Raw genomic sequence first — 14386 nt, 5'->3', positions numbered from 1 at the left:
TCTCTCTCTCTCTCTCTCTCTCTCTCTCTCTCTCTCTCTCTCTCTCTCTCTCTCTCTCTCTCTCTCTCCCCCTTACTCTCCTCTTCTCATCTTCAGTTTTCTTGCTACCATTGCCCACCTGCCTACCATCCCTCTTTTTAAATGTGTTCAGGCTTCCTTAGATCTTAGAAATATCTTTCCATTTCTGGGTCAAGAGGACTGAGGTCCAGACAGCTGAGGCTTTGCAGCATAGCTGGCTCTGCCTTCTCCCCTAGGTCCACCTGAGGAGTCCAGGAGCGGCCTCATTTCTGTTCCTCGCCTTGGCAGCCATAGTCCAGCCTCAGCTCCGCCTCTCTTTTTTGTCCTGACTTCTTTTGTTTGGTCCCAATCACTTTTTCAGGTGGCTGCCTTATTTTCTTCTCCTCCTGTCTGTGTCTCAGCAATGTTATTTGCTTTGACCGCAGTGAAGGTGAGGGAGTGGGAGGGGAGGCTTGACTTCTGGGCGGGTCTAACAGTATGGGTGGTAAACCAAGGTCAAATGCATTCCCTTTTCTGGTCCTTGAGCCCCCTGGCTCTGTTAGTGTCTGAGCAGCAGGCCTGGTTACTATGGAAACAGTAAAGCCCCAGAAAGCCTTGGCTTTAGTTCCCCAGAGGTCCCTGTCCCCTTTCTATGCTGGCTGGCCCTCCTTACTTGTCCCCTCAGGGTTCTCTCCTGTTCTTTATCAATAGGGTTCCATGTGACCGACTTTCCCCTTACAGCCTGTCTCCATTTCTCTTCTGTCCCACTGAGGGTCCATCTTTGTCCCTTCTACACTGAGCTCCCCACATCACCATTAAATATGTCCTTGTCTCTGCTGGTTGCCTCACCTTCACTTCATTTCGGTCCCCTACATAGAGGTAGGGATTCAGTGTGGCCCATGCCCTTCCCCCGTCAGCATGCTGCCCTGTGGCCTCAGGACACAAGGCCTTGCCAGCTGCAGTGAGGGCTCTGCCAGGCACTGGGCAGCAGCTGGTGCCTTGGCATCCGGATGCAGTGGGGCAGTGTGGGCAGCCTGCCTGGAGGGAGAGCCAGGCTGTGTGCTGGAGAAGAGTCCTACAGAATCTGCAATGAGGTCCCCGTGCTTGCACATGGGACTGCTCCTAGGGGAGGACAGGCGCCTCGTAGTGGTCCTCTGTGTCCATCTCTCAGTGCCTACCCTTCCCTGGGCCTTGAGAACAAACATCTCCCGAGAAGCTCAGAGAGTTCAGTCTCTGGCTAAAGACCATCACGACACAGTCCTGTTTGCCCCTTACCCGTCTAGGGAGGTTGCAGGATTAGTATTTACTGACAAAAGACAGAAATCTCTGCCTGGGTGCAGGGCACCCGTCTCTTTGGTTTGGAACTGGCTCTCTGCCTGGGCATGTGATCTGGTGTGTGAAGTTGAGGGGCTGGACCCCAACTCTCTATTTCCAGTCATGGTCTTCCCACTTGTCATTCACTTGTAGACCCCGCAATCCTTTGGCCCTTCCGTGAGTTGTGGCTTCCCACCAAACAGTGCCAATAAAAAGGAACTTGGACTGGATGCTGTGTTCATGTGTCCACATACATAAACATACATTCATGCATGTGCACACAGGTCATGTACATCCACGAGCATGCACACATGAGGGCCAGGCCCTCTCCTGCCGCTCACCTTGCAGTGTGGGGTGTCTTAGGTTAGAGAAGGGAGAACTGGCATGATGAGCTCCCAGGTAAATGTGGCAGAGTGGCCTGTCACCTGGTGCATATCCCTGTCACTTGCAATGCCTCCCCATGTGTCTTAGCCCTGTCCTTCCCCACTCCACAGCTCCCCAGTCTTGTCATCTGTGCAGGGCTAGACAACAGACCCACTCATCATGGGGAGGCCTGAGAGTGCCCGTCACTGGGTCCTGAGAACAGCTGTTACCAAAGCAGAGGCGAGAGGAGGGGTGGGCTGCTCAGGAGACGCTTGGTTCTGCAGCCCTAGAGAGGCATCCCAGGGAGAAGCCGGCAGAGGGAGGGAGAAGCCGGCAGAGGGAGAAGCTGGCAGAGCCTCTGGTTTCTCCCCCACATGCCTTTGTTCGGGATGGGGGGGCAGAGGTTGAGAGGATTGGTAAGGAGGAGAAGGTGAAGCCTGTGGCTTTGTCTGGCCCGGTGGCAGCTTAATTGTCAGCTGTCAGTGTGAGAGCCACTTAGCAGCCTCCTGCTTTGGAAATGGACCTGGGGGAAGTTGACTTTTGGTAGCAACGACAGCAGGGTCCAGGTTGACAGCATGTAGGAGGGGAAGAGGGCCTAAGTTTAGAGTTGGGACAACAGGACTCCAGTGTCCAGGACCCATGCTTGGGTTGCTGGAGGTGAACGGGGAGGCTTTGGTATACCCCACCCACTTAGCCTTCTCCCGTTTTCCCAAACCATGGCGTCCAGGCAAGGAGGAATTTGTGGCAACCTTCAAGGGCAATGAGTTCTTCTGCTACGACCTGTCCCACAACCCGATCCAGAGCAGCACTGACGAGATCACACTGGCCTTCCGCACCCTGCAGCGCAACGGGCTGATGCTGCACACGGGGAAGTCGGCTGACTACGTCAACCTATCCCTCAAGTCTGGGGCTGTCTGGCTGGTCATCAACCTAGGCTCAGGTGCTTTCGAGGCCCTCGTGGAACCCGTCAATGGCAAGTTCAACGACAACGCCTGGCACGACGTCCGGGTTACCCGAAACCTGCGCCAGGTAGGGGAAGCAGGGAGAAGGCCAGCGGTCAGCTTTATCTGGGGCAGGACTTACGTGGAGGACAGAGGCATGTCTTGGGCTGGGGTGGGAGAGAGCAGGGCTGGGCAGTGAGGTGTGGTTGGGCCAGTATGAACCTGAGGTGTGACCTCAGCTATGTGACAGGCTTCTGAGACCTTATCAATCAGGGACTGAGCTAGGAGGAGGTTCCAGAGCTGTTCCTGGGCAGAAGCCCGAGGCCAGGGGTATGTTTGGGCGGAGAATGGAACAGCTAGGGTTTTGATGTCTGGTGCCCAGGGATCAGGCGATGGGCAGGAGGCTGCTGCAGAGTTCGAGGGGAGGGAGCTGGAGCCTGAATGATGACCTAGTGTGCTGTGGGCTGTGGAGGGGTCCTGTAGGGTGGGCAGCAGCACACTGAGGGAAACATAGATACAAGTAGGGCAGAATATGGTCTTCCCTCCATGGGGCTTTCCCAGGGCAGAGGCAGGGATGCACTGAGAGGGACTGTAGGCAGCGAGTGGGTGAGAGAGTCAGAACCCAGGAGAGTATCTGGTCCTGCTTCTCTGGGAGTACTTGCTTTTCTTCCTTTTTGACAAACCCAGGCTTTCCTCGGTGTCCATGTTTACCTGCTGCTGGCTAGGCCAGCCTGCATGGGGGGTTCAAGAGAGTTTTGGGGGTCAGCTCTTGCATATAGGATGGCATCCTTCTGTACATTGACCCCTGAGCTTTCAGATGCTGCATATGTTCTATTAGGAGTGGCCTTCTTCACCGTGCCACTCAGGGTCCATCGGGGTGGCTACTGCAGAACTTTGTTAGATGGGGGCCTTGTGGATCGTTTCGTCCCAAGAAGTCCCCACGTCTAGTCACGCTGATCTTTCTCTCTTCAGTAGCAGGTGAGGCTCCTGTGCAGTCCCTGGGGACTCCACAGTTACTTATTTTTGAGGGGTGTGTGGGGGGCCCAGTTCTTCATTCTCGTAGTCAGCAGGTAGCAAGCTTCATCTTTCCACCACGTAACCAAGAAACCTAAGCAGTTCTGCCTGCAGAGGCTGCATGGGAGGTATGGTGGCTGGGCTCTTGCTAGTGAGTTGTCTTGGGACTTCCTGTCTCTAACCTACTGTCATCCCTTCCTCTTCTCCTTTCTCCCACTGAAGCCTCTTAGTGGGGCTCGGAGGTTCTGGCAGACCTTCTATCCCTCTCAGCTGCTCTTATTTAACGTCACCAGGGGGCGATCTAATGGAGGTTCCCTTGCTGAGACAATGGAGTGACTGACTGCGCCGTTCCTTCCGGCAGCCTGCAGCAGCCTGTTGCAGCCCTGTGCGATGCGCTAGCTGTCCTTAGTGCTCCCTATCCCCGTGCTCTGTAGAGTGACATGTTTGTGGAGTCACTCCTTCTCCATGCAGCGCCCTTCACCCATGTCCTGTCGCCAGTCCGAGTGCCTTTTGAGTGTTATCCCCACTGGAGCAGTTGGGTGTGCTCAGTGCTTTTGTGATACATTCAGGTGTCACACACATTTGGGGGTAATTCGGGCAAGCTATAGTTTGTAACACAGCTCCACAACAGGAACCATCTGACTGCAAATATCAGAGGTGCCTCTGGGAAGATGCTCTCCCTATTAACCCAAGCATGTAGACAGCCCAGATGGTAACCCAGGATTTTAAGAATCCTGCTATATTCACATGGGTGATAGAGGGTAAGGTGGCTTTCAACAGTGCTTGGCCTCTCCAAAGTTCTGTCAGTTGGGAGTAGGTCAGGGACATAAAGCAAGAAATGACATCAGGATGGGGGATGTGGCTCAGTGACAGATAATGATCTAGCATGCACAAGGCCACGGATTCCATCTTTAATACAGTATGGAGGAGAAAAGGAAGCAGAAATGACATGGGAGGTGGCCAGGATCCAGAGTACTGTAGGTTTTCTGTTATTTTTCTTGTGTGACTGGAGTGGCCGGGGAGATGGTTTTCTGGAATGACCTGCCTCCAAATCAACTCCCGTTATTTTTGGGAGTGGCTCAAAGGCTAGCTCCAAAAACTCCTGATTTAGATGATCATCCCTGGAATCATATAGATGGTCTTGAAACACAGCAGTTGGGACCAGAGGAATCCTTACTGACACAACATGTTCTTGAAGCTATTTTGATAGACAGTCCTCTTGGGGGACCTTGGCAGGAACAACTGATTACCCCTGAGGGTTTCTTAAAGTCTAGTTTTTGACTCACTAACTTTTCATACCCCCATATACTTCCAACTACCAGATAAGAATATGCAAATCCATTTATCTTTAGCCAGCACCAAGCTTGAAAGACAAACTGGCTACCAAAACATCACATGGCGCTTCTCTTGCTCTGCTCAGATGGTGGCTTTTCTCAGTACAGACACTTTCAGAATTTCTTCTGCATCCCAAGAATGGAATTCGTCAAGGATCAGTCCCCCAAGGGCTAGAGTCTGTAATAATAGGATGACTCTGACTAGGATCCCCAAGGATGGAGTCTCCAAGACCACAGTCATCAAAGGTGGAGTCCTCAAATGGAGTCACTGTAGGATGGAGCCCTCAAGAATGGGATCTCCCAAGATATAATACTCAAGGATGAAAATTCTAGGATGCAGATGATGATACAGACTCCAAGAATGCAGTCCTGAAGGATGGGGTCCTCAAGGATGCAGTCCTCCAGGATGCAGTCCTCCATGGGTAGAATCTGCAGGATGAAGTCCCCTATGTACTGAGGGAAGTACCCACTCAATGATAGAGTCCCCAACACATTTGGAGTTCCTATTCTCTTACCTCCTATCACTCATAGCACACAACCTGTCTTAGATCCTAGATTTGCAACTTCCCAGACCTGTCTACACTGCCTTTTCCTTGTTCTTCCTGAGGGGAGCTTTCCACACCTCTCCCAAACAGGCCACCCATTCACTCTCGGCTGGCAAAGTCTAAGAGCTGGGATTTGAGTCAGATACTTGTTAGGCAAGTTATGCCACCCCCGAACTTCAGTTCCCCAGAGGCCAAGTGGGAAGGAACTGCTGATGACTAACTGGATGTAGTACATGTCTTACCACACTCAGCACACTGCCTGGCACAATGTGGGCACTGAAGGGTTCCTGCTGCCATGGTCATTAGCTGTGTTTCTCTTTCTTCTGAGTTCTTCAGCTGGAATGGCTCAAACTCCCCTTAGTCCATCCCAAAGGCAGCTCTCTTCTTTCCTGTGTCGAGTCCATGAAAACTTGTATCTCTTCATCCAGGTTTTAAGCAAACTGAAGGTTTAATACCGGCAACTATTGAGCCTATTAGTTGTTTTCTAAGTTTTTTTTCCTGATTCATCTGGTTTCCTTTAGAAAATGTTTCCCTCTTTTAGACACAGTATGAGGATGGAGCCCAGGGCCTTGCACAGGCTAGACAAATGCTCTATCACTGAGTTAAATACCCAGCCTGTTCATTTGATCTCCTCCTTAAACCCAATTGAACAGATTATGGAAGTGAGGACCCATGACCAAAATGAGCAGATCAACTACTTCATGTGAACACTGTCACTGGGTATTGTGGTACATGCCTACAATTCCCAAAATCTGGAGGCTGAGGCAGAAGGATTGCCATAAGTTGGAGACCAGCTGGGGCTCTGAATGGAGACTCTGTTTTAAACAAAAACAATGCCCGAATACCTCCTGTTTTCCTGAAAGAGCTCTGATCTGCCTCATATGAGTAGCATAGCTTGTCCTGCCTCTGTTCAGTGCTCTCCTGTCAGGGCATCTCTCAAACTGCACTAGAATGCATTTCCATGTTCAAGGGTCTCATTTGTCACCGTGTGTGTGTGTGTGTGTGTGTGTGTGTGTGTGAGAGAGAGAGAGAGAGAGAGAGAGAGAGAGAGAGAGAGAGAGAGAGACTCACGTAGCTTTGGCTGTCATTGAATTTGTTATGGAGTTCAGGCTAGCATCGAGGTCACAGAGATCCACCTACTTCAGTATTCCAAATGCTGGGATTAAAGGCTTGTACCACCACACTTGGCTTTACCAAGTTTTTATAAAATTCTGTGAATGGGATCCATGAATTCCACTTTACTGATGAGAAAACTAAGACCCAGAAGGCAAGCCTGTCTGGAGAGTTAGGAGACCTTGGAACTTGAAATCTGGATCAAAGTCACTTCATTTCTTTGCTTCTGCAGATGTTTGGAGGCTTGTTATCCATGCATAGTGCACAGAGGCTACAGTCTTCTGGGCTTCTGACATTCCTGGACATTCTCAAGTCTCAAGACCATTTGAACGGTCTGGGCTTCTTGACCCAGGAAGGGAGCCCTTTCCTTCATCCCAAGCTGAGCTTGTGCAGGCTCACAGGCTGTCCTTGGTGCAGACTTTTGCAGGGGCTGGGATGCACTCAGAATTCAAGGTGGAGATGAGGTATAGTTTTTTTCCAGAGCTGTTTAGCTATGGCAAGTTCTCTTGCTTTAGTGACTCACTCCTCTCTGGCTGGGACACCCTCCTCATTCCTGCTTGTGCTTTAGAAGTGGATGAAACATTAGGGTTTCTTGCTGGACTGAAACACTACTTCTCTAGATCTGGGCCTTTCTGTGTGGACTACCATGCTGCAGGAAGAGCCTCTAATGGAAGCTTTATTCTAGTATTTAACTGTGGGTACCCCACGATCATCAGGGTCTACATCCTCCACTCCTACGTCTAGAGGGCTCTGTTCTCATCTATCTCAACCTTGCAGTTTCTTGGGAGAGTCTGGATTTCTTGACAAATCAGTAGGAACCCTGGGGTTTGAACTCATATCTTTCCCCTCTCTGTCCCAGCTTTAACCTACTGTTCTGTTCATTAACAATGGAACATCCTTTGTGAATGCTGCTCCCCTACTACTGTGTTATTTTTTTTTTATAACAAGTTAGAACAGTTCTTGGATTTTTACTTGTCCTTACCCCAACCTTGTTCAACTGCTGCAATGATATCAGACAACTCAACTCTTTTGGGGTACCATCAGTTTGACTGCCCTGAGGTTGATTGTTGATTGCTCTGACTAGCTGGCCTCTTTATTTCATGACAGTCCCACTAGCTGTTCTTGTCACGTCAGAGGCTATCACCTTGCTCCAATCATTGTACATGTGACTAGACTCTTCTCTTGCTATGTAAACTGCTTCCCCATACCTAATAATTAATATTGGCTACTCAGCACTTCTAGCATCTAAGTATTGAATTCTGTTATTTTTAATTATATGAGTCCCTTGTTAATCTTCTTAATCAATTACTCCTGTGGCCACTGGTTACAAGAACTCTTTAGCTAACAGCTCCCTAGAACACCACTCCCCTAATCATAGTCTCACGTCTGCTGCTCAGTATTTGATGAGCACCAGGCAGCTGCATCCCTCCATCTCTGATACCATGTGACTCTAAAGGTGGATATTGTCTTTGGCAATGGGAGAGAGAATAGAGGAGAAATACATAGAGGTTGGCTCTTTAGAGATGGCGTAGAATAATGTGGCATATAGTTCAGAGAAGATAAGGAGACGCTGAGGTCCCAGGGCTTCTCTGTGTTTCCCCCCCCCCCTGTGGGTAGAGGGGGAGTGAGTGAATTTCTGGCTCTGATTATGAGAAGTGGAGGTCCAGGGGTCTATGGGTGTCTATGGAAGGAGCCTGGTTCTTGGGAGATCATTGCCTGTTCCAGGGTCTTAAAGGGAGACTCAGCTACTCACTGGAAAATAAGAGAACAGGGAGGGTGTCTAAAGAATCCAGGGTGAATTTGGGAGGGGATTAATAAGGCCTCTGGACAAGTCAAAGTGGGCAGGCAGGGGGAGTCAGCTAGGGTGGGACATGGGAGGAGGGAGGAGGGCTTGGGATGGTGTGATCATGAGCCCTCTGCAGCCTGTGGAAGGCTAGCTTCCCCTCTCCAACCCCACTGTGATAGTGGCTCATTCTTCAGCTCTCAAGGAAAAAAAAACAATGGAAGGGGGAGCCCCTCTCCTCCAGTGATCCCTGGGTCAGTTTGCCTATCCTCCATCCCCAGAAAAAGCAGATACCCATGGCCCCTCCCATGGTGTCCTTGGACTCCAAATGAAATCGCCTCCTGTCCTTGCCAGTGCTGTGATTAGGGGCGTTGCCCACTCTTCTAACCTGCCAGCCAGCTGGCCTGTCACCAACCGGTTAACCCATTAACCCGACATGTCCACTGGTCAGCCAGTTGGCCAGCACCATTTCATTCCTCAGCCAGTTCTCTGGAAAGCCATCTGGGTGACCAGTCGGCCAACAAAGCCATCCATCCACTCCTGAGTCAGTGGCCCACTCCTTCTTGATCCCATGCTCCCCTCTCTCCCTCCCTTAACTCCCTAACATCTGAGCTGTAGGACCTACTAATCCTGCATACTGGGTCTGCTTCTTAACCCTGCCTCCCCCTCCCCTATTCTGTTGGAAACCCCCTTCCCCCATTGCCAACTCTGTGTGTGTTACTAACACGCTTATAACCCAGGGGACCAAGGGATGGGCAGGGACAGGTGGGGCCAGGTATGAGTGAAAACCGAACTAACTTTCTGTCTCATCTGCGGAATGTCGGCCATCTTTAAGTCTCTGCTTTCTTGGTCCAGTTTTTTTTCGTTGTTGTTGCTGTTTTCTTCTTTACTAACCAAGGTCTCTAACTGTTCCCCTTCTCTGCAGATGCCCTTCGGGAGGGGATGAGGGGGACGAGGAATCCAGAGGAGGGGCTGGGGAGGTTTTGGGAGAAGAAGGGGTTTAATTTCGTGTGTGTGCGTTCTTCCTCCATTATGATTTTTCTTTGAACACTTCTAGGGAGCCTGTGGTGGGAGGGTTTGAACAAGCTGTATCTCCTCCCTCCTCGAGTTTCACAGTTGGTCATTTTATTTTTCTTTTCTTTTCGTTCTTTTCTTTTGTCGTCCTTGTTTCTTTTCTTTCTTTCTTTTTTTGACCCCCTTCCCCCCCTCTCCGGTGAAGCACGCAGGCATTGGACACGCTATGGTAAACAAACTGCATTATCTGGTAGATATCACTCTAATTGTCTTACCGTTTGGTTTGCCGTGGGTTTTTAACTGTCCGATTCTCCCACTTTTGTTTCCTCACTCAGTTTTTGCTCCCCAGTTGCTCTTCTTTCCTTTTTCCTTTTCCTTTTCTTTTGTCCCAGGCAATCTTTAAATTTCACTTCTTCTCTTTTAGTTCCCTCCTTTCTTTTCTTTCCTTTTTTTCTTTTTTCTCCTTCTTTTTTTTTGATCCAAACTCAAGTCCCAAAGAGAAATGGAAATCCAGGCATTGTCTGGGCCCTGCCCTGGGCTCCTGCGTCCTGGCAGCTCCTGGCCTGAGGCCTGGGGCCGGCCCACGAGCACCGGCTCTGAGGAGACCAGCCCAATGCTGGACTGTCTCTCCATTACTTTCTTCTGTTCTCCCCCAGCTCCTTGGTTTTGTTTTTATTTTTTGTTTTTCTCATTGATTTGGTTTCTTTCTTGGTCTCCTGAAAATCCATGGAAAACACCATCCCATGACACGCTATGCTACGCTCTCTGTCAGCTCCAGACAGGGGCCCCTCAAGTTGGGAAGAGGGCTGGGGGTACCATCTCCAGTGACAGTCAGCTGGGCATGTTTCCCAAAGGGGTAGGAGGATGGTCTTGGGACCTCCTTCAAGTTACCAGTTCATACCAGTTTAGGGGCTGCTCTATCATGCTGTCTGTCATGCCCTACTTCCCAACCTTGAGGATTCCCAGATCTGTCTCCCTCACATTTTGCATGGCATGAGTGGTCTTTTTCCCCACCAGGGATAGCGTCCAGATCGCCCCCACCCCACCGCTCTGCTGCTCTGACTAACACTGTGTTCCACACTGTCTTCCTTCCCCTTCAGCCCCATCCCTTTTATGTCCCCTGCCTCTCCTGCATGGCCTCTGACAGGGCTTGGCTTCCTTCCCCGTTGAGGGCATGAGGAGTCCCAGCAGGGATACAATGGGACAGCTCTCCTTGTCCTTGCCAAGCTCCTGTGTTTGGGTTGGGCTTGCTCCTGGTGAATGCTGTTGTGGGTGTCAGTGTAAAGGCAGCTGGTGTGTGTTGGTGTGTGGGTGTGACTGTGTGTAAATGTTGGTGTGATATTTAGGGGTGTTAGTGGGAAGCCGTGCTGTGTGTTTGAGAGACTGCTGATTCTCTGCCTGTGTAAGTGCTCGTGGGAATGGGGGCTGCAAGCTTGGATGGGTTCTGGGACCTGGTAAGGATTCTGTATGGAGGCGGGCTGGTGGTGCTGGCTCTTCAGTGGAGGTGCTATGCCTGACAGGCAGAAAGACAGAGAAACAGTTGGGAGGGCCTCCTCCTCCTCCTCCTCCTCCTCCTCCTCTTGCCTGCCTCAGAGTGTGTGCCCTCAGGCCCTGCAGTGTGAGATCCCATGGGATTCCCTCATGCCTGCCCAATTCCGGCTCCACAGCAGCCGGTTAGTCATTGCCTATTAATAATGCAGAGTGATTGAACACCAGGCCGGGGACCCTGCAGATGGACGTGTCTGCTCTCATGGGGTGGGAGGAGTTTGGGGCAGCTGCCTGGCTTGCCCAGCCTGCCAGGTCTGCCTGGCAGGAAGGCTGGAGAGCAGGGAGGAATCAAAGCTGGACTGTCTAGCCTGAGAGGCCCTTTATGCCCCTCACCAGGCTTCACCTCTGAAGTCATGTCAAGCCTTTGCTGACACATTTATGTGTGCGTGTTTTCCTTCACCCACGGAGGGTAGTGTCCTTGGCCAGTGCCTCCCCAGCCATAGGCAATCTAATACCTTGCGCAGGCTCCCTGGCTTCCCATGGTTGAAACGGCTCTTGCTCTGAGATCTGTACTAGCATTTCATAGGGGCTGTTTCTTCAGTCGCTGCTCTCGTGGGTTAGTTGTTACCTACTGCACTGTTCTTGAGAACCTGCCATTGTGAACCTTCTTTACTAGCTGACAAGATGGCTCACCTAGATGCTTGCCATCAAGTCTAATAACCTGAGTTGATTACCAGAACACACACACACACACACACACACACACACACACACACACCACTATATAAATGTAATTTAAAAAAAACTAACAAAAAAAGAACTTTATTGGACAGCCAACCTGTTACTCTGGGACAGGGAGCCAAGGGTCAACCGAGGTGACGTGTCTAAGTACCTTGTGTGTGTGTGGATATACCACCCTAGGATTAGGAGCCAACACGCCTTCATTCAAGTCTCCATGGTAAAATGCTTACCATAAGTGCCCAGGCCTGAAAAAGCTCAGTTCCCTCAGCTCCCAGCAGGCTGATGGTGTACCTGCCCAGCTTGTACAACAGGTCTATTTGAAGATCAATCAAAGCAAGTTCCGTACTCTAGAAAGGAATTATAATTTCATTAAGCTTAATAAAGCTCTGGTCAATTCCCTCTGTTACCAGGGCAGGGATATTATGTGAAGAAATGGTTCCCTTCCTGTAGCAGATCCTGAGGAATAGACATCTCTGGTCCCACTGAGATCCTATTGCAATCCCTTGTTAGGAACCATTCTCAAAATAACTTCATGAAACCTCAGAACACTTCAGGGATGTAGTGGAACAGAGAAGACAAAGGGCTTACTTCAGTTGGTCAAGAAGCCAGCAGTCCTGCCTGGTTTCAGCGCTGATAAAGAAAGAACCTGCTAATTTCTGAGCCTGCAAGGTCCACACTTTCCTGCACTGTCAGCACAAATAGGAGAACAAATCTGTTGCCTTGTGTGACCTCAGAAACCCCTTCAAACCTGCCCAAGGGATTGGCACCTTTAGGCCCAGACTGAAGTAGTAAAATGGGTTCCACAGGGTCTGATTCTCAGGATACCCCTCACGGATTTCATGTAGTTTCATGTTTATTTTTTTAACTCACTTATTAGATTTCTTAGTGTGAGCATTTCTCTTGGTGAGGAGAGTGGAAAGAGAAGAGGCTTGCCCAGATAGCTCCACTGGCTGAGCACCATCAGGCTGACGAGTGCTGGTGTGTGAAGCCAACGCTGCTCATGCATTGCATTAGGGCCTCAAAACAGCTTTTGCATTTGGAGTTTCTTCAAATTTTTTACATTAAAATATCTATTTTTATTCTGTATATATAGGCATTTTGCCTGTATGTATATATATATACATGTCCATCATTTACATGTTTGGTGCCCCAAGAGGTCAGAAGAGGATGCCAAATCCCCTGGAACTGGAGTTACAGATGGTTGTGAGCTACCGTGTGGGTGCTGGGAACTGAACCCTATCCTCTGTAAGAGCAACAAGTGCTCATTACCACTGAGTCATTTCTCTAGCTATCCCCCCACCTTTTGAGATAGGGTCTCTCTCTCTAGCTCTGGGACTCAGTGTTTAGACCAGGCTGGCCTTGAATTCACAGAGATTTCCCCGTGGGTCTGCCTCCCAAGTACTGAGATTAAAGGCACATGCCACAGTGCCTGGCTTCCTCTTTTTCTGTTTACATTTTTATTTACTTAATCTATTTGTGTCTATAGGAAGCATGCCATTGTGTGTGTGTGTGTGTGTGTGTGTGTGTGTTCAAGTCAGAGGTCACTTTATAAGAGTTGGTTTTCTTTTCCCAACACTTGGGTTTGGGATAAAGCTCAGGTTATTAGGTTTGGTGGCAAGCACCTTTACCAGGTATCCTCCTGGCCAACATTTTGAATTTCATTTCAATTTGATGATGCCTAGATTTTAGGCAGGAGGTTGAGCTTATCCCCACTTAGCAGATGGGGAAGCTAGCACCCTGAGAAAGCAACTCCCTTTGTACTGCAGAGGGGTTTATCACTTTCAGTTAACTCATCAGATGCTCAGTCAGCTGGAAACAGATAGGACCGGGAGTTATTTAGCCCTTTTAAAGATGAGAGTCAGAATGGCAAAATTGTTCTGGGAAACAGCAAGTGACAAAGGAGAACCTGGTGTGTCTGACCTGAAGTCTTTCCCTTCTAAAATTCCTGAAGTCTGAGTTCAGGACTCAGGGCAGGGCTGTAAATACTGCCTGTGCCCAAGACAACACTAGGCAAGCTTAGCAGGCCTGCGATCCCTCTCAGCCAGAAGCTGCTTCTCCCGTTTGCTGCCCCACTTCTGCCCATACTTCCCTAAGAGGATGCTGGGAACCTTTTTGTGGACTTGTTGTTCTTAACCATGATAAGCCTGTGGGGCCCTTGGAGAGTATGATGACAGCAGTGTGGTCTAACAGGAGACAAACAGCCCATTGGCTCAGTGTTACCTTGTCACGGCTCAAGGAAGTCCACTCAGCCACCCACAAAGGATGCTAATAGCATTGTGAGCTGTGATCATACTAGGCCCCTGGGAGTGGCTCCCGATGGTGGTATGAGCGTTCCCTTTTTCTTAAGCCTTTCTTCCTGGGGCACAGTGCGTGTTGTGATTAGGATGTGGATTCCCTTCCCATCCAGCCTTCCAGCACTGAGCTGAGGAGAGGAGTGGCTGGCAGTTCCCTTCAGCTCACAAGAGGCCCCTTGAGCCCCTTCCCTGATCCTGGAGAGCATGTGGTGATGGGCCTAGGCTCATCTTCTGGGCAAACACTCCACTCATTCCCCTTGGCTTCCTCAGAACCCACCGTGTTGAAAGGGTTAATGTGGTTTGATCCTAGATCCTTTACTGTGTCTTGGGGACTTAGCTGTGCTCCTCATGGCTTTGTGAAGAGGAGCCTTCTAGGATGTGGTGTTCGTGTGTGTGTGTGTGTGTGTGTGTGTGTGTGCGTGTTCGTGTGTGTGTGTGTGTGTGT

At 50.0% G+C, this 14386-nt stretch overlaps 1 protein-coding gene across 1 annotated transcript in view; it reads left to right on the top strand.

The window, feature by feature from the left end:
- Window positions 1-14386, top strand: part of Nrxn2 (neurexin 2) — a 99082-nt gene that overhangs the window by 22487 nt on the left and 62209 nt on the right. Inside the window, 2 exon segments of the mRNA XM_028770976.1 lie at window positions 2402-2703; window positions 9624-9647. Coding sequence (XP_028626809.1) covers window positions 2402-2703; window positions 9624-9647 — 326 coding nt within the window.

The sequence above is a fragment of the Grammomys surdaster genome, unplaced genomic scaffold (genome assembly GCF_004785775.1).
Source record: "Grammomys surdaster isolate TR1022 unplaced genomic scaffold, NIH_TR_1.0 205, whole genome shotgun sequence".
NCBI classification, from domain to species: domain Eukaryota; kingdom Metazoa; phylum Chordata; class Mammalia; order Rodentia; family Muridae; genus Grammomys; species Grammomys surdaster.
Note: the sequence above shows the minus strand (reverse complement) of the source record. Positions and strands in the feature narration are given on the sequence as shown.